Here is a 23,162-nt window from a genome sequence, read left to right as displayed (position 1 = left end):
TACTTTTTCAAAGGCAAAGCTGCCCTTCAAATGAAATGTTTGGCAGTTAAGTAAAGCTGATAGACGGTCTGGTGGGGGGCTGCTCTGGTGGAAGGGAAATGTAGAGCCCTGGGCAGAGGGGGCTCAGCAGCATCCAAGGGCCTCCCATGGGACCCTTAGGAGTCCTGTTGTCCACTGTATGAATGTGGGCTGGCTTCTTACCTGTGCCCACGTCCTGCTTGAGCCTTTCCCTCCCGGCACACCTTCAACCCCTGCTGTTGTCCCTGTTTAGTTTTAGGGGGAGGTGGTGGGGGTGAGGCGGAGGAGCCCAGACTTTCTCCATCCCCAGCACCCTGCTAAGAAGCAGCTCTTCCCCTAGTACTCTCCTCAGGCCAGCCTCTGGCTCTAGGCGCCCCTGGGGAGCCCAGGCTGGGGCTAGAAACACAAAAGGAGTCAGTTCCTTAATGAGTTGGCATCTGTAGTCAGCAGAGCCATCAGTCCCCGCCCCAGGTCCCTGGGGGGCTGCAAGCTCTTCTCCAGCTGGAGTGAGGAGGGGGAGGCAGCTCCCCAGCTCCTGAATGGACAGAGCCCAGGGCGCACAGGCAGCCAACCCGGGAGCCTGGGTGCCCTCCCCACTCCCTGGGCTCACCTCCAGCCCTGCCCTCCTGGAGGTTGAGGCCTGGAGGCAGCAGAGGGGACCTGCCAGTGCCTTAGCCCCCTCTCCCAAGCCCCTGGGCTGACCTGCAGGTCCTTGGCCAAACACAGCTTTGGCCTGAGACAGAGCAGGCTGACCTCACAGTGCTCTATGGGGGATCCTCTCACCAAGCCGGATGGGGATACCAGCTAGGGTACTTGCCTCACCTCCTGCTCAGACAAGGGCCCCCAAGGTACACTTTATAAGGGCTGTACCTACATGAGGACACTGTGATTATCTGCACAGTCCCAGATCATACACTAGCCACAGGAGGTGAGAGATACAAATCCCCATTCACATCCAGCCACAGACACTCAGACCACATACATGCAGACAGCCACATCCTCCCAGGAAACAGCCCTGCACACATGTGCAAGGACCTGCTCACACCCATCAGCTGCACTCCCAGGAGGCCCTGAAAGAGGAGGAGGCAGGGCGGGGGATTTTTATGCATGTTTATATTTAATGAACCACATGCAAATGAGATGGAGAATGCGCCACAAAAGAGTCAGCCCCCAGAGACTCTGAGAGAGGAAGGGCACAAAGGCTCGGCCTTCTGGGGCGGCCTTGGAGTCTAGAACAAGCCGGTGGATTGAGGGGGCCTGAGACGGGTTGTGCCCACCCACACCAGGGAGCCAAGGGCAGGAGCCAGGACGGGCTCCAGTGCCCGTGCTACCATGGGGGGAGGGCTCCTTCTGGGAGGGGACAAGTGTCCCAGTTGATGGAGTGCCGGAGGGGAGGGGCTGCCTGCCTGGACAGATGGTGAGCCGCCTTCCCGCACTTGAAGCAAAGTGGATTTTAATGAAATGGCAGCCCTGGTGCTGAAGCTGGGAACCGGAGTGGGAGGGGCGCCTTCCCTGGGCTTATGGGGTGGGGTTGGGGATGGTGGGAATGACAGTGGGTAGGGACACTTAACCAGCCTAAAATGGGGTGTGTGGGGGGGGCTGCACCACAGCCCCTCTACCCCGGCCTCTTCAGACCAGAGTTCAGAGCAGTTCAGATCCCCCAAAGGGTGGGGAGGGGGTCCCTGAATATTTATGACACATTGAAATGTAGATTGTAGGTCTGACAGTCTTCTGAGAGGCTTGTCACCTTGGATGGATATACCACCCTCTCCGGGTGCGGGTGCGTCGAGACGCTGCGGAAGAACTGGGGATGCGGGTGCCCAGGAAAGGCAAAAAGGCTGCTGGGCACGGGTAACCAGGGTCTAATGACTGGCGTCTCTGCTGGGCACCACTGGACTGCTTCCCCTCCCTGGACCTGTTTCCTATTCTGTAAACCACGCAGCACAATACTCGGGCCTTCCATACCTTAGGGGGAATTTATACAATAAATCTGAAAGCAGCTAAAACAGTGATGGGTCGGACTTGGGGACAGGGTTTTCTCTGGCCTTTGTGGATCACCAGCCCAAGATCTCCTTGTTATGGGCTTGTTGTCCAAGAATGTGTCCAGACTTTTCTCAGAGTGTCCGGCCACATAACCACCCCTTAGCGGGAGAGAGGCTGCTTATGGTGGGAGGCGGGGTAAGCGATGGTGTGTCCTCGCAAGCTGTTGCCCAGCGTGTGCCAGCTCCAGGAAAGCTCTCAGCCCCCCGGGCAGATGAGTTCTGGGGCTCCAGGACATGGGACCGTGACACCCTCCTCGCCACCCACCTCATGCCTCAGCAGTGTGCATCTTCCATACACACGTCCCTATTCTTTACCAGCCATGTCGGACTTCCACGTGCACCCCCAGGCCACCGTGGGCGAGGAGGGCGGTGTCGCCCGCTTCCAGTGCCAAATCCACGGGCTTCCCAAACCCCTGATCACGTGGGAGAAGAACAGAGTCCCCATCGACACGGACGATGAGAGGTGAGCCACGCGTGGGCAAGCTGGAGGGAAGCCGGAGAGGCGGGTCAGTGTCTGGGCCGGGAAGGGCTGCCCGCGGCCTCCAGGGTGGTGCTTCTGTAACGGCGTCGAGATCAAGTGTCCACGTGGCTGGCGGGGCCCAGACTGGAGGCTGGCAGATTCATCCGCAAGGACTGTGTGTGACTGCGGTCAAGGCTGAAATCGCCAGAGTTCCCTGGTGTGTGTCTGTGATGACGATGGTGACTTCGGGACAGCGCCTGGGTACCGGGCTGGGTCTATGACATCAGCGTCTGTGTGGCTGTTGGTGCCGGGGGTTGTGCTGGTGGTCAGCTGTGCCCCTCCCCTCAAAAACAGGTACACACTGCTGCCCAAGGGGGTCCTGCAGATCACAGGACTTCGGGCCGAGGACAGTGGCGTCTTCCACTGCGTGGCCTCCAACATTGCCAGCGTCCGGGTCAGCCACGGGGCCAGGCTCACCGTGTCAGGTGAGCGTCTCCTGCTCTGACTAGTTCTGCCCCTAACCAGCCTTCCGACTTCTCCCCTGTTCAGCCAAGCCCTGGGGATTTGCCAGCCAGTGCGTAGAGCAGCTTCGGAGCTCAGAGTCTGCGTTCCTTGCGGCGAGGGTCCGGGGCGGCTCCCTGGCTCCGCTCTGCCTGGACCAGCCATCCTCTGCTTACCCTGGGGCTCTCGCATTGCTGGAGGGCCCTGCGAGGCTGGGAGCAGAGGGCTGGCTGTGTGCAAGGCCCCGGGGCCCCTAGCATCGCCTCTCTGCCCACAGGACCTGGTTTTGGGGCTGGATCTTGTTTCCTACCCCCTTTCCCCGTGTCCTGGCTTGTGGGTGGGATGAGGTGGGAAGGGTCACAGCTGAAGTGAAAGAAACATGGCATCTTCCTCCCAGGCTCGGGCTCTGGGGCCTACAAGGAGCCAACGATCCTCGTGGGGCCTGAGAACCTCACCCTGACGGTGCACCAGACTGCGGTGCTTGAGTGTGTCGCCACGGGCAACCCGCGCCCCATTGTGTCCTGGAGCCGCCTGGGTGAGCCTCATCCTACAGCCCCTGCCTCTCCCACCCCATTCCACCCCCTGGGAGGGCGGTCTCATCACCCAGCTGTGGGGGAGGACTTTGAATCCTGTTTGTTCTCCATGGGGGTCCGTGCTCTGTGAGGCCTTAGGGAGGGGGTAAGTTTCCCTTCTTGGCAGGACTGGGGAGGTCGGCCTGCCCCCTACATTCTCCCTCCCCCTGCTCAATGGCTTAGCTCCCTGGGTAACCTCATCCCAAGTGCGGTCCTGCCTCGCTGCAGTCGGCTCTCCTTCCCCGGTCCTTCTTCCTCCTGCGTGTCCCTGGCCTCTCTCCCCTGGCTGTGTTCCCCAGCAGCGCAGCTCCAAACCCCGCAAAATCTCAGCCAGTTGTCACACCCTGTCCCTGGGGCCCCCCAGTCTCTAGCCTGGCCCCCTAAATCCCCAGCCTAAATCCCTAGGCAGCTGAAGGAGAGAAATGAAAGGGTGCAGATGGGCCCACATTGTCTGAGCGGAAAGGTCACTAGGGGAAGGAGAGTCTGGAGGGGATGGGGTGGGGTCGCATTCACAAGGAGACTGTGCCACATTGTAGCAGCTGAGTGATCGGGAAAGGAGGGGGCAGCAGGCAGGATAATGGAGTAGATTTCACCACTTCAGCCACTGAATGGGGAGCTGTCTCCTTGCATTCTGACTGTGCTAATCTGATCCTGGGGTGGGGGGAGGGCCCAGTCCCTGGGAGAGGCTGGAAAGAGTGGCCTCACCATTAGGAGGAGCCCATAGGCACCGCAAGGACCATCTGGTCCAGCATTTCCCAAAGCGTGATCTGCAGGGAGGAAAGAATGGCTTGGTGGTCTAACGTATAACAACTTTGGGAAACAGATTTAACCTGCTTCCTTTGCTGCGGGACTCCTCAGGGCCTTTATATTAAAGAGCAGCGTGACAGTCCCCAAGAAGAGTGAAAATTTGAATGTGGAACTTTTTTCAAGAGAGACAAACCAGCCTGGGAAACACTCATCTAATCCACAGCCCTCACTTTCCTGAAGGGAAGGGACTCGAAGGTTGCCAGTGAATCCGTGAAAATGCTAGACTTAGAGCCCCGGTCTCTGCTGCTAGGCACGTTTTCAGCACTGCTCCTGCTTCTTCCACAACGCCCTGATGCTTGGGCGGAAGGGTGCAGAGGCGTAGACTGAGGTTCCCTGAACACGGTGGAATGTCCGTCAATCTGGACCATTCACTTGCCCTCTTCCACGCTTATCTCCGTGACCTCCCCCCTCACTCCTCCTCCCCTTCTCCCTCAGATGGCCGCCCCATTGGGGTGGAGGGCATCCAGGTGCTGGGCACCGGGAATCTTATCATCTCAGACGTGACTGTCCAGCACTCCGGCGTCTATGTCTGCGCAGCCAACAGGCCAGGCACCCGAGTGAGGAGAACGGCGCAGGGCCGGCTGGTGGTGCAAGGTACGGACCGCCCCAGCCCCCGCCCGGCAGCCCTCTCCCTGCGCCCTGTGCCTTTCTTGCTTCATCAACATCCGTGGCCCAAGCTCAGGGGCCTGCACTCCTCTTACCCCTGGCCCCTTCATCTCCCCAGGCCAAAAGGCAGTTCTCACTTCTCCCCCAGGAATGCGTGTGCTGAGAATAGGAACACATTCTTGGCTATTGGCCCCCCATGTGCCCCCCTAGGGACCCTTGACCTCCCTCCACCCAACCCCAGTCATTCCCATTTTATAATCTCAGCTGCTTCCCCCAACCCCGTGCTCTTCACATGTGTCCCTCTTGCCCACGTGCTGTTTTCATTCACACACGTGGCACCTGCATGCTCACACCTGCCTGCACGCTCTCAGGTGTTTGTCATTCTCACACTCACACCCCAGTTCCTGCTGTGCATGCGCAGGCGCAGCTGGTCTCTAATGCACAGGGTGGGTGCAGGGCTGAGGGGGTGGTGGTGCTGGTAGTGGGTTTAGCCTCTGAGGCCAGTCAGGTGGTTCTGTCCATCCTCCTCCCTGGGGCTCCACTGTCCTCATGAACTGGGCTGGGATCCTAGTCTCGGGTTTTCTGGGGTGGCTTCCCCGCAGAGAGCTGGGGAAGGGGTGGGAGGTAGGGGAATTAGGAACTTAAATGCCTGTTTGTTTAGCATTCCATGTGCCGTTAATCTGTCCAAATGAAAGTGATGGAGCATTTCATTTCTCTGGTGCTAATGGAAGCTGGAGGCTGGGGATTGGAGGAGGGGGCAATTGCACGTAGAGGCGAGGGGAGCTGGTACCAAGGGCCCATCCATCTCCCCGTCATTACGCGCCTTCGGAGGTGCAGCCAAACCTATTAGCACATTTATTTATTTAACAATTTCCTGAACAGGGAGCTCAGCTTGATTGCTTTCGGATACAAATGTCAGTCTTTTAAATAGTCATTAAAATGGAGTCCTCTCCTGGGTCTGCCTCTCTGGGGCCAGCGAGGTGGGGCCTGCCATCAGCTCCTGGAGCCTGGGCCAGGGCGCAGGGCGGGCCCCACCTTGAAGACTCTAAGGGGTGGACATGTGCATCCCAAGCCCACGCTATCCCCATGCGCACCCGTTGCTTCACTCACAGCTGTCTTGCCCCGCCCCCCCAGCCCCAGCCGAGTTTGTCCAGCACCCCCAGTCCATCTCCAGGCCCGCCGGGACCACGGCCATGTTCACCTGCCAAGCCCAGGGGGAGCCGCCCCCTCATGTCACATGGTTGAAGAACGGACAGGTGCTGGGCCCAGGAGGCCACGTAAGGCTCAAGAATAACAACAGGCACGTGTGTGGTGTGGGCTGGGGTGAGAACCGGGAAGATGTGGGCGAGGGGCCTGAGCAGGCTGTGTGCCCCTCCTGCCAGGAAAGAGCCCTTAATTGGCTCTGGAGACTTGAGGCCAGCGCCAGCTCCGCTGTTGCCCTCCCGAGAGACCTCAGACTCGTTGTTTATCTTCTGGAGGGGGCTCAGGTTCTCCATCTCTCAAATGGGGTGGTTTGGCCAAATTGCAGGGACACGCGGGGAGGAGGAGGGGACCGGACCTGAGGCTCTCCCTGCCCCTGCAGCACCCTGACGATTTCTGGAATCGGCCCTGAAGATGAGGCCATCTACCAGTGTGTGGCCGAGAACAGTGCCGGCTCCTCGCAGGCCAGTGCCAGGCTGACCGTGCTATGGGCTGAGGGGCTGCCTGGGCCCCCCCTCAACGTGCAGGCGGTCTCTGTGTCGTCCACCGAGGTCCGGGTGTCCTGGAATGAACCCCTGGTCAACACCAAGGAGATTATTGGCTATGTCCTGCACATCAGGAAGGCTGCTGGTGAGGGGGGCTCTGTAGAGCCCCTTCTTTTTATTCACAGTTGATCATCTCTTTCAATCCTGCGTGTCCTGATCCAACCCCTTCCCTCCTGCGTCCGCCTGCCCCCTGCACCCCGGATGCCCTCCTCTCATGGGTGCTGGTGGGACTCCCTCGTGCCCCTGACACAACCCTCCCCCTTCACCTCCCCAGACCCCCCGGAGCTGGAGTACCAGGAGGCACTCAGCAAAAGCACCTTTCAGCATCTGCTGAGCGACCTCGAACCCTCCACCGCCTACAGCTTCTACATCAAGGCCTACACACCAAGAGGGGCCAGCTCAGCCTCTGCCCCTGTGCTGGCCAGCACCCTGGGTGAAGGTGAGGCCTGGGCCTGGAGCGCGCTACCACATAGTCCGGGAGTTAGAGCAAAACACCTGCATGCTTGTTCAGGGTGGACCTACACCACCCGGCGCCTGTCCCCACCCAAGCCCACTTGGAGAAAGGCGCATCCTTTTCCAATTCATGCAAGCGGTGGCCAGAGAGCTGCCAGGCTTGTGGGGCAGGCGGGGCGCAGGGTCACAGGTGGCAGGTGGCAAGCCCCCCACATCTCAGCCTCCTGTGCCTGCAGCCCCCGCCCCACCCCCGTTGTCGGTGCGGGTCCTGGGCAGCTCCTCCCTGCAGCTGCTGTGGGAGCCCTGGCCCCGGCTGGCCCAGCACGAGGGCGGCTTCAAGCTGTTGTACCGCCCAGCGAGCAGGGCCTCCTTCACCGGCCCCATCCTGCTGCCTGCAACTGTCTCCTCCTACAACCTCAGCCAGCTCGGTGAGGCGGACACAGATCACGCTTGGGGAGCTGGGCAGGGGTGCGGTGGCTGGCGCTGGGGCACAGGGGGTCACCTCTCTCCCTGCGGCAACAGAGCTGCCCCTGGGGGGCTGGGGAGGGCACTCAGCACAGTACTGCCTTTCCCTCAGACCCCACTGCAGTATATGAGGTGAAGCTGCTCGCCTACAACCAGCACGGGGAGGGCAATGCCACAGTCCGCTTCGTGTCTTTGAGGGGAGCATCCGAGAGGACAGGTATGTCGGGAGAGGGGCTGCCGGGCTCCTGCGGGGAGGCCAGGTGCCGAGGGAGGAGGGGGGACAGGGATGGGGAGAGGAGGAGAGGAGTGTGATGGTGCATGCAGCCCTTGAGAACACAGGCTTACACCTGAGTTGGAAGTTCGGCAGTAAAGCACCCTGGCTGTGTGGCCATGGGCAAGTTACTCCACCTCTCTGAGCCCGGTTTTGTCCTCTATAAAACAGGGATAATAATACCTACTTTATAAAGCTGTGGTAAGGATGAGATGGTCCATGTAAAGTGTCATTTCCAATATCTGGCACAAAGGTGGTAAAGAGACCCAAAACAAGTCAGGCTGGGGTCCCATAAGGCAAAGGCAGTGCAGACATGGAAGTGGGTACAGCTGAGGAAGGAGGAGCCCCCAGAGGCTGGGTGTCCAGAGGTGCTGCAGCCCAGGAGAGCCACAGCTCCCAACCTGCCCCTGCCCCTAGCCCTGAGCCCACCCTGTGACTGCCGGAAGGAGGAAGCCACCAACCAAACGTCCACCACAGGCATCGTCATTGGCATTCACATTGGGGTCACCTGCATCATCTTCTGTGTCCTCTTCCTCCTGTTCGGCCAAAGGGGCAGGTGGGTCCGGGGCAGGAGGGTGGGGGACAGCGTGGGGAGAGCAGAGTTGGGGGCTCACTGCGTCCATCCTTGTTTTTGCTCCTCCCCCTGAACCCTCCCCCTAATTCTTGGCTCACCCCTTAGGGTCCTCTTGTGTAAGGATGTAGAGAACCAGCTCTCCCCTCCTCAGGGTGCCCGGAGCCCAAGGGATCCTGGCATCCTGGCACTGAACGGGGCAGGCCGGGGAGAGCGGGCCCAGCTGGGCCGAGATAAGAAGCGTGTAGATGCGAAAGAACTGGAACAGCTGTTCCCTCCAGCTGGGGCAGCAGGGGGGCCAGACCCCAGACCTGACCCCAGAGCCATGGTGAGTGCCCCCACCCCGAGCTGGCCTCCTGCTCAGACCACCACCTCCCAATCCTGCGTTCCCTTCACCTTGGTCGTCGCCCTTCACCAAGCTCCAGGCACAGAACGTATGGCTGGTGCTGCCCTAGGAGCGCCTGAATCAGGCAGGGGGGCCTGGAGTCCCTGGGGATGGAGCCCAGGGCCTGACCCTGTGGCTGGGGGCTCGTGGGCTCGACGCCGGTATGACTGGCCCTTTCCCCAGCAGGATCCTGGGGCCCCTGTGCTGTGTGAGGAGACCCAGTTCTCCAGGCTGCCGCTTGAGGGATTCAGCCTTCTGGAGGAGATGATGTCAGAAGCCAAGGCCCCCTGCCCAGGCCCGGCGGCCACCCTGCCACCCCAGGACGCGGGCCCTGGCCTCCTCAGTGAAGGACAGGCTCCCCGGCCTTCCACGGCACCAACTGCCCAGCCGGCTTGCTCGGGACAGTAGCCAGTGTCTGGCAGGTGCTGGAGGGGGTGACCCCCCACCCCGTTCTCAGGTCAAAGGCAAGATTTCTCCTGTCATGTGGGACTCGGATGGGGGCTTCCCAGCATTTCTGTCCAACTGCCCCTCAGGTGGTCAAGATCTAAAGTAGCCTCAGCAGGGACCCCCAGGACCTGGAGGGGTTCCTGGAGGAGCCCATCCCCCCTCACTTCTGCTTGGTGTCCACATGACTTGGAACTGAACTAATGTTTTCCTTTAAAAAAAAAAAGAAGAAGAAGAGAGGACAGTGAATTAGACTCCAAAAATACGCCCCTGCTGTGGCTGGGCCCCTGACACTATCACCCTCCACCACCTTGTTTTCTCAGGATGGATTTTTGCTGTTTGGCTCTCAGTACCTACCTCAGCCGGAATGAATGTTCTTGGGGAAGCTGGGCCGTGGCCTCAGCTCCCCCACCCCACAGAGCCCCAAATGCACTCCTACCTCAAGCCCCTATAGGGGCACCCCCTCTCCCTCCCCATATTGTCGTCTAGAGTTTAAAAAAAAAAAGAAAAAGAAAAAGAAAAAAAAAAGGCACTTCCCCATTTCCAGGTGTGAAAGAAAACCTCTACCTCAAGGCTCGCCGTCTGTCCGGGCCTGTGTTGTATCACTGGACCCTCCTCCTGCCTGCAGCCCTTCTATCACCCCCCAGAGAGGAGGCCAGAGGCTAAGTCACCAACGGTGGGCCTCTCAGGACCTGCAGAAATAAAGATGGGATGAGTCAAAGAAAATGTGAAAAGAAGCCAAAAATTAGAGGAAAAGGTGTTCCTTGAAGTATAAATCGCTCCAAACCAGCCACCTTCCAGCACGCTGCCGCTGCCCCACCTGGTCTCATCTGTCCACTCCCAATTCTGACCCCTCGGCCAACTGCTCCTTGACTGGGATCCATCCCGATGACCTTCTCCGTGCCCAGGCCTCGGGGGTGGGGCGTCACCCCACAGCCTGCCTCCTATCCTGCCCGGACACAGAGCCCTGCAGCAGGCTGGGCCCCAGCGGGTACCGTGTGTGTGACCAGTGTGCGCGTGTTGGATCGGGGGGTTCCCTGGCAGAGGTGGCCCAGCCCTCTGTCCCATGGGATGCAGCCTACTTGACCCAACCCCTGGACAGTGAAATGACCGCTATCTGCAGATGTGGCTGGAAGATATTTTTATACAAGGTGTGTTTAAAGATTTATGTTCTTGTGACTTCTTGTTTTTCTTTTTCTGTCGTGGTGTTTTTTGAAATACTTAAAGTAGAAAGAAGAAGAAGAAAAAAAAACAACCAAGGAAACAAATACCTATTTTTGGTTAACTCATTTTTTTAAATAGAAGGAAAACTTTTTTTTAAAGGAAAAAAAAAAGATGTGTATCCCTTAAGTATGAGATTAGACCATAAAGTCCCTGACCCCCAACCCTCTAGGGAACCCCCCCATTAAGTTTAGTTAATTAGATAAAGAAGGTAGGATTTGTGGTGTTTTCCTAGAAGACTGGAGTGTCCACGTGGACTTGGGAAAGGGCAGTCCGCCCCTCCTCCCAAATGCTGGGCCTATGCCAAAGGCCCTCAGAACTCCCACTCGGTGCCCCCTGTGTCCCCGCATTGGCCTCTCTGTGCCCCCCGCCAATCCTGCAGACCCCTCTCCCATGGGAAGAGTGGTCTGGGGTAGGAGCGGGATGAGGAGCCACTTGGCCTGACTTGACCTGACTTTTGTCACATTCTACTCATTTTGACTGAATAAAAGTCCTGTTGCCAAAGTGAACCTTGAGTATTTTGGTGGCTGTGTCAGGTCCTGGGAGGGGTGGGAGTGCTGGGGTTAGGGTGGCCACTGGTGGGCCAGGCCGACCCTCACAAATTCAGAGCCCAGAATAGAATAACAGCAGCCCCCCACCCCCACCCCCGCCGCCCGGCCGGTGTACCACTTAGGGCACCATGCATCCTGGGCCCTGCACACATATGGAGGTCCCCTAGGTCCCCTGGGTCGCCACGACCTTTCTAGGGGGATAGTCTAGTTATTATCACCTTATTCTACAGATGATGAAACAAAGGAGAAGAGAAATGAAGGCTATGTTGAAAAATCTCACAGCCACTCGTGACAGGATCAGAGTTTGTGTCCAGACCAGGCCATCGGGTTCCAGGGTCTGGGTGCCGACCGCCTCTCAGCACCTCCTTAGCCCGCAGTGAGAATCTGAGGCCAGTCCCTCGGCTCTGTAGTGACAGCTCACCCATACTGAGCCAGGTACTCTTCATGCATTGTCTACCAGGAAGGACGATTTTCATCCCCAATCTAAAGTTGAGGAATGGGATCTGGCTGAGTGACTCTCTCCAGGGCATACAGCCATAATACCCTTCCGGGTGTCTCCATTACTCCCTGTCTGCTCCTCAGTCCAGGCTCCAGAGCCAGGTCTGGAGCTGCCAAAGCTCGGGATAGGCCGAGAGAGACTCGGCTTAAAGGTGGTTGTGCTGACAAAGACCCTGAGGTCTCAGGGGGCCTCAAGCTTAGTAAAAGGCAGTGGTGCGATGCAACTGCTAAGAAGGTCGGTGTTGCCGCTACCGCTACCGCAGAAGCAGAGTCAGAGCTCCCCCTGGGAAGCTCTAGGGGGCTGGGCTCCATACCCAGAGGCAGTTTTTTCAAGGAGCAAACCAAAATAGTGATTTGCAAGCTGGGCTTCTCCAGCTGTGGAGAGGGTATGGGGGTGAACCTCTCTGCAGGGGGATTCCACTCTCCCTGCACATACTCAACGAGAGCAGCTCCACTTCCATCTGTCTTATATGTTGGGCTCTTCATGAGAGTTCATTTGAAAACAGGGTTCTGGGGGTGCCTGGGTGGCTTAGTCAGTTAAGCGTCCAACTCTTGATTTCAGCTCAGATTCTGATCTCAGGGCTGTGAGAGAAAACAGGGTTCTGCTCCTAAGAGAACATTTGAAAGCCCCTGGCCTGGCTTCTGGAAGAGGTGTGCAGGGGCCATTGGGCCGAGGCCAGGCCAGAAACAGTGATGGTGTGTGGACGCCAAACTGAGAAGCCTGACGCACCGCGGAACCTGTCCTGAGTCTCCAGGGGAGGTGGTTGACTTGCCCTGATTTTCCCAGAGAAAAGAGCTAAACCCCAATATAGACCTAAAACCTCACCTTTCTTGACACAGAACTTTGCAACACAGGAATTCTTCGACGCCGCCAGCCATCCAAGGGCTGCCTGGGAAGGTGATGGGTTTGTCATCTGTTCAAGCAGATCCTGCAGCAGACAGAAGTAGACCAAGTGCCCCTGTCCCCTCCAAGAGTCCAAGATGCTAGTACCTTCCCCAGAGAGGCATCTGGAAACATTTAGAAACCACCTAATATGACCCATGTAGATGTATGCAAATTATACACAAATTACATGCAAATATAAGCAGGGCTGTTCTAACAAGGACGAACCAAGCGAAGGTAAAGGGAAGCAGGGTTCCAATTAGGAAGATTAGCAGAAATAGGCGTCAAAGTTGGGTGGGGGGTGGGGGGTGGGGGGAGGGTGCTGACTGGAATCTGGCTCCTGATCTCGAATAGTCCCATGGCCTCAGGCTGAAGACACCCCGCCCCATACACACACGGTCTTTGGGCAGAGAGCCGCCAGGGCTTGCAACCTGCTCCGATTGTCTAATGCTCTGTCACAAGCCACCCCTGACTTTGTGGCTTAATCTAACATTTTGTTCATACACTTGCGGTTTGGGCAGGGCTCAGGAGGACAGTTGTCTGCTTTCCCAGGCACCGAAGGGGGCAGCTTGAAGCCTGGGGCCAGAATCATCGGAAGGCTCACTGGCTCTCAGGTCTGGTGGCTGATGCTGGCTGCTGGCCCCGACACCCCCACATGGCCTCTCCCTGTGGCCTTGGGTCCTCAAAGCATGGTGGCTGGGATCCAAGGACGAGTGACTAGAGCCAGGCCAAAACTGCATCATCTTGAATCCAACCCCGGACATCACGTGGTGTCGCTTTGGCCACGTTCTACCCACTAGAAGCAAGTTGCTGAGGCCAGTCCTACTCCAGGGAGGGGAATTACATTCCACTTTTTAAAAAAATATATTTTATATATTTATTCATGAAAGACAGCGAGAGGCAGGCAGAGACACAGGCAGAGGGAGAAGCAGGCTCCACGCAGGGAACCTGACATGGGACTCGATCCCGGGACCCCAGGATCATGTCCCAGGCTGAAGGCAGGCACTAAACCGCTGAGCCGCCCGGGCTGCCCCACATTCCACTTTTTGATAGGAGTAGAGTCAAAGTTATGGACAGATTTTAAAACTCTCCCAGGTCCACTTCAGGGTACAGGTGGAGAACAAGTGCGAGCTGGAGGCTCGGTGGACCAGAAGCCAGGAGGGCAACGGCCAGAAGGGGCTGCTGCTGGGGCTGCAGGAAGACAGGGGCGCTCCCCACTCCTGCACAAGCCCCACTTATTATTGATGAAGACGATCCCGGTGTTCAGTCCCGAAGCCACGGGGAGGCAGGACAGGCCCTGGGAGCAGCACCACCTGCTCTAACCTCGTGGGTGAGGGGTGAGGGGCCAAGAAGGTGGGTGCGAGCCGAGAGCCCCACCAGCCTGGGTTGGTAGACCCCGGAATGATGTGCTGGAGCTGACCACTGTCTCTCTCGTGAGACAGATGTGCCCACATGGAGCAGGAGTTGCTCAAGGGGACAGGGAAGTTAGAGGCAGGGCCAGGGCTGGCACCCAGGACGGCCGCAGCCCAGCTGGAGCCCTTTCCACTCACCTCAGTCGGACTCCCAAAAGTGGCCTGTGCTCCGGAGCCTGGAGGGAAGGGAGAGGAAGAAGAACGGTGGTGGGGGAGGGATGGGGAAAGGGATTAGAAGCAGGAAATGAAGGGGTGGGAACAACCAAGAGTGGTCCAGGCCAGGGTCACAGACAGGGATGTCTAGACCTCTGCTCCTCTCACAAAGAAGTTTATAGGGTCTGATTTGGGAACTCTGTTGCTTCCCTGGCCCTCTTGGAGTCACCTGGGGCAGGAAAGGCGGGAGGAGAGGGGAGGTGGAAAGAAGGACTAAGGGAGCCAGGCTGACCTTGCTCCTTGGGCTCGAGGGATGTACCTGGACTTGGTTCTCCCAAGGACACCGATGGTCACCCTGTGCCATGTGCCTACTGCCGCAGTGCAGGGTCTGGCGCTGGCCCTCGCTCCAAAATGCCCACAGCCTGAGACTCCTTCTCCCCTGAATGCCTCTCATGTCCTGTGCTGCTCAGGGCTCTGAATTTACTTCCCTGCCTCCTGCTCTGGCTCCCCACTACATGAATTTGTATCCCCAGGACCCACTTGGTAACTGCTGAAGGCAGGCCTGCAGGAACAGGACCTCTAACTGGAATGCTGAGGACACTGTCCCGGAATCACAAAGAAAAAACCCTTTGGTCCAATCCCTGGCTAGTATGGTACCATCTTGGGTTAAGTAAGAGGAGAGTTTTGTGCCTGGAAGCTTGGGGTCACCTCTCCCTTGACTAAGCCCCCCAGATACTCAGGCTGAGACTAAGGTAGGAAGAACTGGAGCCCCAGGAGAAGGAGTGATTTCTCTTCCATGCCCTGCTCAGGTGCCACCATACAGAGGACCTTCTCTAATTCCAGCTGGTGGTTCACTGGCCATAAACCCTCAGGCTTTTGCCACCTGAGAGCTGGCCCAGAGCTCATGCTCTGTTCTTGAGAATGATGAGTGAGGAGCATGGCATCCCCTGGAGCTGGCGTGGTGGTCTGAACCCTGGGCTCAGCCATTTCCTAGTCATGTGACCATGAGCAGTTGACTTAACTTCTCCAGGCCTCAGTTTTCTCATCTCTAAAACTGGGATAATATGTTCCTACCTCAAAGGGTTGTTGACTCAGCTGGCTTCTTTACAGAAACTGATAAGCTAAGCCTAAAATTCATATGGAAATACAGGGAACCCTGAATAGCAAAAACAATCTTGAAAACAAAGAACAAAATTGGAAGATTCACTTCCTGATTTCAAACCTTATACAAAGCTACAGGAATGACTATAAGGACAGACATACATGCCAATAGGATAGAATTGAGAGCCCAGAAATAAACCCTCACATATACGGTCAATTGATTTTTGACAAGGATGTCCAAACCATTTATGGGGAAGACGATACTTTTCAATGAATGGCAATGGGACAAGTGGATCTTCCCCATGAAACAGAACGAATTTGGACCCCTTCCTCATACCATGTAAAAAAAAAAAAAAAAAAATCACAATGGAGCAAAAACCTAAAAATGTAAAAGCTGACACATAGAAGAAAACATAGATGTACGTATTTGTAGCCTTGGATTTAGGCAAAAATCGACATAATGCCACAGGTACAATCGAGAAAAGAAAAAACAGGGATCCCTGGGTGGCGCAGCGGTTTAGCGCCTGCCTTTGGCCCAGGGCGCGATCCTGGAGACCCGGTGTTGAATAAATAAATTAAAAATCTTAAAAAAAAAATAAAAATAAAATTGGTTGTGATGGTGGTTACATAACTCTCCGAATATACTAAGAACTAATAAATTGCCCACTGTAACGGATAAGTTGTATGGTATATAAATTACATCTCGATAAACTGTCATTAAAAAAAAAAAAAAAGGTGGGGGCACCTGGGTGGCTCAGTCGGTTGAGCATCTGACTCTTGGCTTCAGCTTGGGTCATGATCTCAGGGTGGTGGGACTGAGCCGGGTGTGGGGCTCCGCGCTCAGTGGGGTGTCTGCCAGCGATTAGCTCTCTCCCTCTGCCCCTCCCCCTGCTCCCTCTCTAAAAATAAATAAATCTTAAAATTAAAATGAAAACATTTCTAAAAAGAGGCTGAAAAGACTCAATGAATTCATAATGAGGAAAGTATGCAGTTTGTGTTCGAATGATCACAGGCAGAGAAATTGGGGTGGGCAGGGCAAGGTGACCCAAAGTGGGAGGTGAAGAGTGGGAAGAAGAAAGCAAGAGGGTCACCGGGGTGGCTGAGGGGTTAAGCGTCTGCCTTTGGCCCAGGGCGTGATCCTAGAGTCCCCGGATCGAGTCCCGCATCTGGCTCCCTGCATGGAGCCTGCTTCTCCCTCTGCCTGTGTCTCTGCCTCTCTGTCTCTCTCATGAATGAATAAATAAAATAAAGAAGAAGAATGCAAGGTCGGGCAGCCCGGGTGGCTCAGCGGTTCAGCGCCGCCTTCAGCCCAAGGCCTGATCCTGGGTCACAGGATCGAGTCCCACGTCGGGCTCCCTGCATGGAGCCTGCTTCTCCCTCTGCCTGTGTCTCTGCCTCTCTCTCTCTCTCTCTCTCTCATGAATAAATAAATAAATCTTTAAAAAAAAAAAAAAAAGAAGAAGAAGAAGAAGAAAGCAAGCTCAAAGGACCTCTGCCCCTGCCAGGCCGCCTACAGCGGAGGGGGTCTCTGGACGCAGGTTTCCAGCCTGGAAGCCCCGCTTTCCGGGGAGGAGGGTCGTGACCAGAGGGCTTTGCTGCCACCCCGTGGACTCGGCGAGGCTCGGCTCTGGGGACTGAGGCGCAGCTCTGGGGACCGAGCATTGCAGCCAGCGGCTGAGGTGCCGGCCCACACCTGAGGGGCAGACCAGGTGGGAACAATTTCAGCGGCTGCCTAAGCGTCCCGACCGTAACAGCAACAAGCTGCGGGAACGGAAGGAAACGCAGCTCCTCGGAGTCGGGATTACGGAGGCCTTGGAGGAAGGGGCGGGGAGGGCGCTGAGGCATGAAAGGGCACCCGGGGCCGCACCTGCACCTCGGAGCAGCCAGGAAGCGATCACCTGCTGCAGGGGCTTGGCACTTAGTAGATGCTCTAGAAAGAGCCCAGCGAGCGGTTACGAGATTTCCCGGGCGGCGCTGTTTTGCACAGGCTGAGGCGTCTGAGGAAAGCTTGCTGTGGCCTTCCGGGTGGAAAGGGAGCCAGCCAGAGCGCCGGAGGGCCAGGGGCTTCCTCGGGGAAGGGGAAGAGGAAAGAGGCTTCCTGGAGTCCCGAGTGCGCCGTGATAAAGACGATGCCTCTGGGGATCCCCGGGTGGCTCAGTGGTTGAGCATCTGCCTTCGGCCCAGGGCGTGATCCTGGAGTCCCGGGATCGAGTCCCACGTCGGGCTCCCGGGATGGAGCCTGCTTCTCCCTCTGCCTATGTCTCTGCCCCTCTCTCTTTCTCTCTCTCTCTCTCATGAATAAATAAATAAAATCTTAAAAAAAAAAAAAAAAGAAAAAAGACGATACCTCTCTTACCGCCTCCGGTGGCTACTGTGGAACACGTCCACGTTCCCCATCTGAGTCTTCTCAAAGCCTTGCGGTGGGCAGGGCGGGTCCCTCGGTCATCCCTTCATCTAGGGGAGGAAACCGAGGCCCAGGGAAGCAGGGTGCTGGAGCTGGAGCTGGAGCTGGGGCTGGAGCTGGAGCTGGAGCTGGAGCTGGGGCTGGGGCTGGAGCTGGGGCTGGAACGTGGGCCTCCTGTGCTGAGGCCGCTGTTGCTGACTGGCCGTCTGTGTGCTGACGAGAAGGGGGCAGGGGAACGTGGGGAGCGAAGGGAATGGTCTAAACTGGCTCAGATGAAGTCTCTCTTTCTGAACGTTGAGGAGAGACCCAGAAATGTCAGACCCTGGAGTAGGGAGGGAGGAAGAAGCTGGGCATGTCCTAAAATACAGGTTGCATCCGGAACCTGCCATAGCTTCTCGCTGCTCCCAGGGCAGCACAGCAGCTTTGAGCTGGCATTCAGGGCCCCCTCCCAAGAGGCAGTGGCATCCAGGGGCTCAGAGCCCAGGCGTGGATTGAAATCCCCCCTGAGCTGCTGTCCTGCTACGTGACCAGGACTATCCCTGAACCCCTGGTACCACTGCCGCCTCTAGAAACCATGGATGAGGACAGCACCTACCTCGCGTGCCGTGAGCAGTAAACGTCAGCCGTGGAAGGCAGCCAAGACCATGCTTGCTCCTCTTCTTGTTCAGAACAGACCCTAATTCTCGGCTCCTGGCGCCGAGTCCAATCCGGAGCTGGGCTCCGGGCTTCTCCAGCACACGCCAGGCACAGTGGGGCCTCCTTCAGCCTGGAGGGGGACCAACCACCGGCCCCTTCTTTCCCAGATCCCTTCCCACACCACCCCCCAATGTCTTCCCTGATCCCTCCACTTAGAACCGCTTCTGCTTTGGCCCTTCCTCTGCATCTTGCTTAACCCTCTCATACAGAACTACTTCCTTCTGCAGCAAATATGCGCCATGGGTCTACCTGTCATCCCTGCTTGGGGCCTTGGCAAGCGAGCGTCCTAAGGACGAGCCTGGAGTCTTCTCTCCTTGGAGCCTAGGAGCCGCCCAGAGTGGACGCGGAGCAGCACCGACACCCAGACCCCCAGACCCCCAGACCCCCAGGCGCTGGTGGAAAGCAAGAAGGCAGGGGAGCAAAGCTGAATGGGGTGGTGGGGAGGAAAGGGGAGGAAGACGGGAAGCCAAGGAAGACTGTGGAGCAGCCAGGGCTGGTTCCTCCTGAAGCCTTGGGAGAGGAGGCTGGAGGCTGGAGGCCGGCCACCTGCAGCGTGCTGTGGCTCTGATCTTCACGCTGGACTTGCTGGGGAGCCCCCACCCCGGAAGTGCCACTGCCCCATCTGCAGCACGGAGAATAATGGGACTTAATCCAATTGGCTTGTTGTGGGGATGGAGGAGAGCAATCAAAGGATCCCCGACACCTGGGTCACCCTAAGTACTCGATCAATGCCTGCGCCAGGACAGGTTGGTGGTTCTGAGAATTCCAGACAGGCTGGAATAAAAGGCTGCTGCAGGCTGCTGGGGACCAGGGGTGCTTCCCAAGCTTGGAGAGAGCCTTTTGTCCTAGAGCCCTGCCCAGGGGCCACACAGGGGTCCCACGGTGTTTGGGGCCTCCCCTCCTCCCCCGACAGACAATAAAGCCTCTTGATTGCTTGATTAAAGGAAGCGGATACACAATTAATTTCAATTTTAGGCCTCATCCTCCCGGTCTTTCAAAAAGAACCGCACACCCCATTCCAATTTACACACTGAAACAATATGGAATCTTCCACCGGGTTCTGAAGCCTTTGAAGTGACCAGACCAGACTATTGATTTATTTCAAACTAACCTCTCTCTTTGAACCCAAAGAGGTCAAGGTTAATTATACAATAAAACACCCTGCGCCCAGCTGCCCCCTGTGAGGGCGCAGGGAGCCCCCAGACCTTTCCAAGCCAGCAAATGGGGGGGATCATATTTCTGATTCCTTTTCTGCATTCATTTCCTTATTCAGGGCCCATTAAGGAGAAGAAGAAGAAAAAAGCCCCTCAAACCCCTCATTTCCTCCCTGAGGGATAAATTTTAATTTGCTGGAAACCAACAAAAGGGATCTAAACCAGGTTGCACCCTGCGTTGAAAGCGCTGGCTGGGAGCACAGCACCTATTCTGGGGGTGGCAGAGGGAAGCAAAGGGTGCAAACCACCCCCCTGGTCTGCCTCTCCCACACAGGGCGAGGGACTGGCTCTGTGGACGCTGCCAGTGTGACCACGGGTTGCAGCTCCCCCTGGGTGCGCTCACCAGCCCCCACCAGCCTTGCCAGGTGGGCACCACTGAGTCCCTGTTCCCACGGCTGAAACAGGCTCCACTGGTACCAACCACAGCAGTTTGCAGTTGTCACAGCCAGGCAGTGGTAGGGCCAAGACTGGAACCCAAATTTTCATTCCCCTTGGAAAATAATGGATTCTCTTCCCTGGCATCTCCCCCCAACCCTAGGGAAACCACATAATTTTTTTTATTTCCATCATTAAAAGAAAAAAAAGGGATCCCTGGGTGGCGCAGCGGTTTGGCGCCTTGCCTTTGGCCTAGGGCGCGATCCTGGAGACCCGGGATCGAATCCCACGTCGGGCTCCCAGTGCATGGAGCCTGCTTCTCCCTCTGCCTGTGTCTCTGCCTCTCTCTCTCTCTCTCTCTGACTATCATAAATAAATAAATAAAAAAAATTTTTTTTAAATAAAAGAAAAAAAAAATCCAAAGCTATTCTCTAATGCGTGGACCATGATTAAGCGTCCCCAGTTATCCCAACATCATCCACCTGAGCTGTGTTTCCCAGATCCAGGATCCAACCAAGACTCACACACTCTCTTGGCTATTAGGTCTCCTTACTCTATGCTGTTCCAGAACAGACCCAGCCTTCTTTGTTTTCCTGACACTGATATTTCTGAAGAGATAAGGTCAGTTGACCTGCAGAGTGCCCCTCAGTGTGGATTTGTCTCATGTTTCCTCCTGACTAGTTAGAGAATCAGATAGTACCTTGAGCTGCAAATCATTCACATGTGAGGCTGCAATTCATTTTAGGGCATCACATCTGGAGTCCCATGATGCCAACTGTTTTTGGTGAGGGGGCCAGGGTTTTCAGCCGATGCTTGTTCTCAGCCTCCTAGAAGCTTCTCAGCATGAGGGGCATCTTTAGCATTGGCCACCAGATGAGCATGCTCTCTGGGACTCTTCCAACCCACAGACTACAACCAGAACCTTGGGAGAAAGTCCACCAGAAACAGCCTGAGATACATTTTCCCAATTCTTCTTGATGGAACATTCCTATGTTTGCATCAAGACTCAGCAACCACATCTCCACCTCTATGAGGCCTTCATAATTCTCAGACAGAATCAATGCTGATTCTACAACCCTTTGTTGCCTGGCTCCTTGAGTGATTCATCTGAAGGTAGTAAAGGTCACTGTGGAGGTCTCACTGCCCCCTATACATTCAGGGTTCACCATAGAAGGTTCTCCATGAATATTTGCCAAATAAGGCCAGTCTGCCTTGCAAGTAATCTCAGTTTTACATTTGGAAGAAGAGCCCAACATCCAATAATTAATCGAAAAGCTGTTTGAGTCTTTGCCGAACAGCCTGGAAGAGGTGCTGGAGGATTAATTAGATTGCATGTCATTCACCAGAGTCCTAAATATCCTCTCCATTCGTCTTTCTCCCTGTCATCTCATGGCTTCTCCTTCACCTCCAAATCTCTCTGCTTTCTCTCCTTTCACAATCCTTCTTCTTTGGATTCAATTTTGTTCTTTTTAACTATAAGAAAAATGTATTAATTTAGGTCAAACAAGCAATACACAGTAATATTCTCCTTGTTTAAAGAAAAAAAAATGTTACAGAAGTCCCCTTTCAACTGCCCCAAGCCCAGTGCCCTCCTAGGGACAATACCATTATCAGCTTCAGGTACTCTTCCAGGCTTTTTTCTATGGAACACAGACTTCCATATATGGATATGCTAAATAATGTTTCCAATGTCCAGTGCCTCACCGAACCTTACAGTCTAGTCTCCTTGTTCTCATCAGCATGTGTTTCTGTAGAGTAGACATGAGAGGATTTGCTGGGCCTGGGGCATGTGCATTGTGAATCTAAAGGAGCCCGCCTAATGATCCCAAGACACTATGCATTCTTTTTTTTTTTTTTTTTTTAAGATTTTTAAAATTTATTTATTCATGAGAGACACAGAGAGAGAGGCAGAGACACAGGCAGAGGGAGAAGCAGGCCCCATGCAGGGAGTCTGATATGTGGGACTCAATCCCGGGTCTCCAAGATCACGCCCTGGGCCAAAGGCTGGCTCACTAAACCGCCAAGCCACCCAGGGATCCCTGACACTGTGCATCCTTACTCTCTACCAGCAGTCTGTGATAGGACCAGGACTGTTTTTCTTCCAAGGGCAGCTTCCTTCTCTCCCAAGGCTGCTTTGAGGACCCCAGTGCAAGGGTGGTTTAACATTTGTAAATCAAAAAAAAAAAAAAAATTTGTAAATCAATCAAGGTGACACACCACATTGACAAAAGGATAAAAATCAGAGGATCATCTTAACAGATGCAGAAAAAAGGCATTTGACAAAAATCAACAGCCACTCATGATAAAAATTCTCAACAAAGTGGGGAATGTGCCCAAAGTAATAAGAGCCATATGTGACAAACCAACAGCTAATATGACACTCAATGGTGAAAAGCTGAAATCTTTGTCCCTAAGATCAGGAACAAGACAAAGGTGCCCACTCTTGCCACTTTTTTTCAACATAGTACCAGAAGTGCTAACCACAGCAATTTGGCAAGAAAAAGACATAAAGGCCATCCAAATTGGAAAGGAAGAAGTAAAACTGTCACTATTTGAAGATGACATAACACTTATATAGAGAAAACCCAAAAAAACTCCGCTAAAAAACTGTTCAAAGTGATAAATGAATTCAGCTGCAGGATATGAAATTAAAATACAGAAGTGTAAGATCTTTCTATATACCAATCATGAACTATTAGAGAAACTAAGAAAATAATCCCATTTACAATTACATCAAAAAGAACTAAATACCTAGGAATAAATTTAACCAAGTAGGTGAAAGATGTGCTCTGAAAACTACAAGACATTGATGAAAGAAGCTGAAGAAGACACAAATGAATAGGAAAATATTCTGTGCTCATGAATTGGAAGGATTAATATTGTTAAATTGTCTCAAAGCAACCTACAGAGTCAATGCAATCCCTACCAAAATTCCAAGGACATTTTTCAGAACTAGAATAATTCTAAAATTTATTTGGAACCACAAAAGATCCTGAATAGCCAAAGCAATCTTGAGAAAGAACAAAACTGGAAGTTAGGAAATCACACTTCCTGATTTCAAACTATACTACAAAGCTGTAGTAATCCAAACAGTCTGGTTTGGTATAAAAACAGATGCATGGATCAGTGGAACAGCATTGAGAGCCCAGAATTAAACTCATACACATAGGGCCAATTAATTTATAACAAAGGAGCCAAAACATACAATGGTGTTGGGAAACCCAGACTGTCACGTGCCAAAGAATGAAAATAGTCCACTATTCTACAACATACACAAAAATTAACTCAAGCTGGATTAAAGATTTTTTTGAAAA

At 54.8% G+C, this 23,162-nt stretch overlaps 1 protein-coding gene and 1 long non-coding RNA gene across 3 annotated transcripts in view; one reads left to right on the top strand and one right to left on the bottom strand.

Annotated features, from left to right (window-relative positions):
* The window catches only part of IGDCC3 (immunoglobulin superfamily DCC subclass member 3), a 41,343-nt gene extending 30,273 nt beyond the window's left edge, over positions 1–11,070 (top strand). For both annotated transcript variants that reach the window (XM_072809175.1, XM_072809174.1), the window contains 12 exons: positions 2,379–2,523; positions 2,875–3,005; positions 3,419–3,556; positions 4,836–4,994; positions 6,141–6,306; positions 6,589–6,836; positions 7,026–7,190; positions 7,441–7,632; positions 7,782–7,886; positions 8,358–8,496; positions 8,620–8,839; positions 9,080–11,070. In XM_072809175.1, the coding sequence (XP_072665276.1) occupies positions 2,379–2,523; positions 2,875–3,005; positions 3,419–3,556; positions 4,836–4,994; positions 6,141–6,306; positions 6,589–6,836; positions 7,026–7,190; positions 7,441–7,632; positions 7,782–7,886; positions 8,358–8,496; positions 8,620–8,839; positions 9,080–9,304 (2,033 nt within the window). In that variant the 3' untranslated portion in view covers positions 9,305–11,070. The remainder of the gene's footprint in view (positions 1–2,378; positions 2,524–2,874; positions 3,006–3,418; positions 3,557–4,835; positions 4,995–6,140; positions 6,307–6,588; positions 6,837–7,025; positions 7,191–7,440; positions 7,633–7,781; positions 7,887–8,357; positions 8,497–8,619; positions 8,840–9,079) is intronic.
* Positions 9,863–18,042, bottom strand: LOC140623125 (uncharacterized). The gene is made up of 3 exons (XR_012022794.1): positions 17,507–18,042; positions 12,437–12,539; positions 9,863–10,032 (listed from the first exon to the last, which is right to left on the bottom strand). It is a non-coding gene; the product is annotated as an uncharacterized lncRNA (long non-coding RNA).
* Between the last annotated feature and the right edge of the window lie 5,120 nt (positions 18,043–23,162).

Source organism: Canis lupus, chromosome 32, assembly GCF_048164855.1.
Source record: "Canis lupus baileyi chromosome 32, mCanLup2.hap1, whole genome shotgun sequence".
NCBI classification, from domain to species: domain Eukaryota; kingdom Metazoa; phylum Chordata; class Mammalia; order Carnivora; family Canidae; genus Canis; species Canis lupus.
Note: the sequence above shows the minus strand (reverse complement) of the source record. Positions and strands in the feature narration are given on the sequence as shown.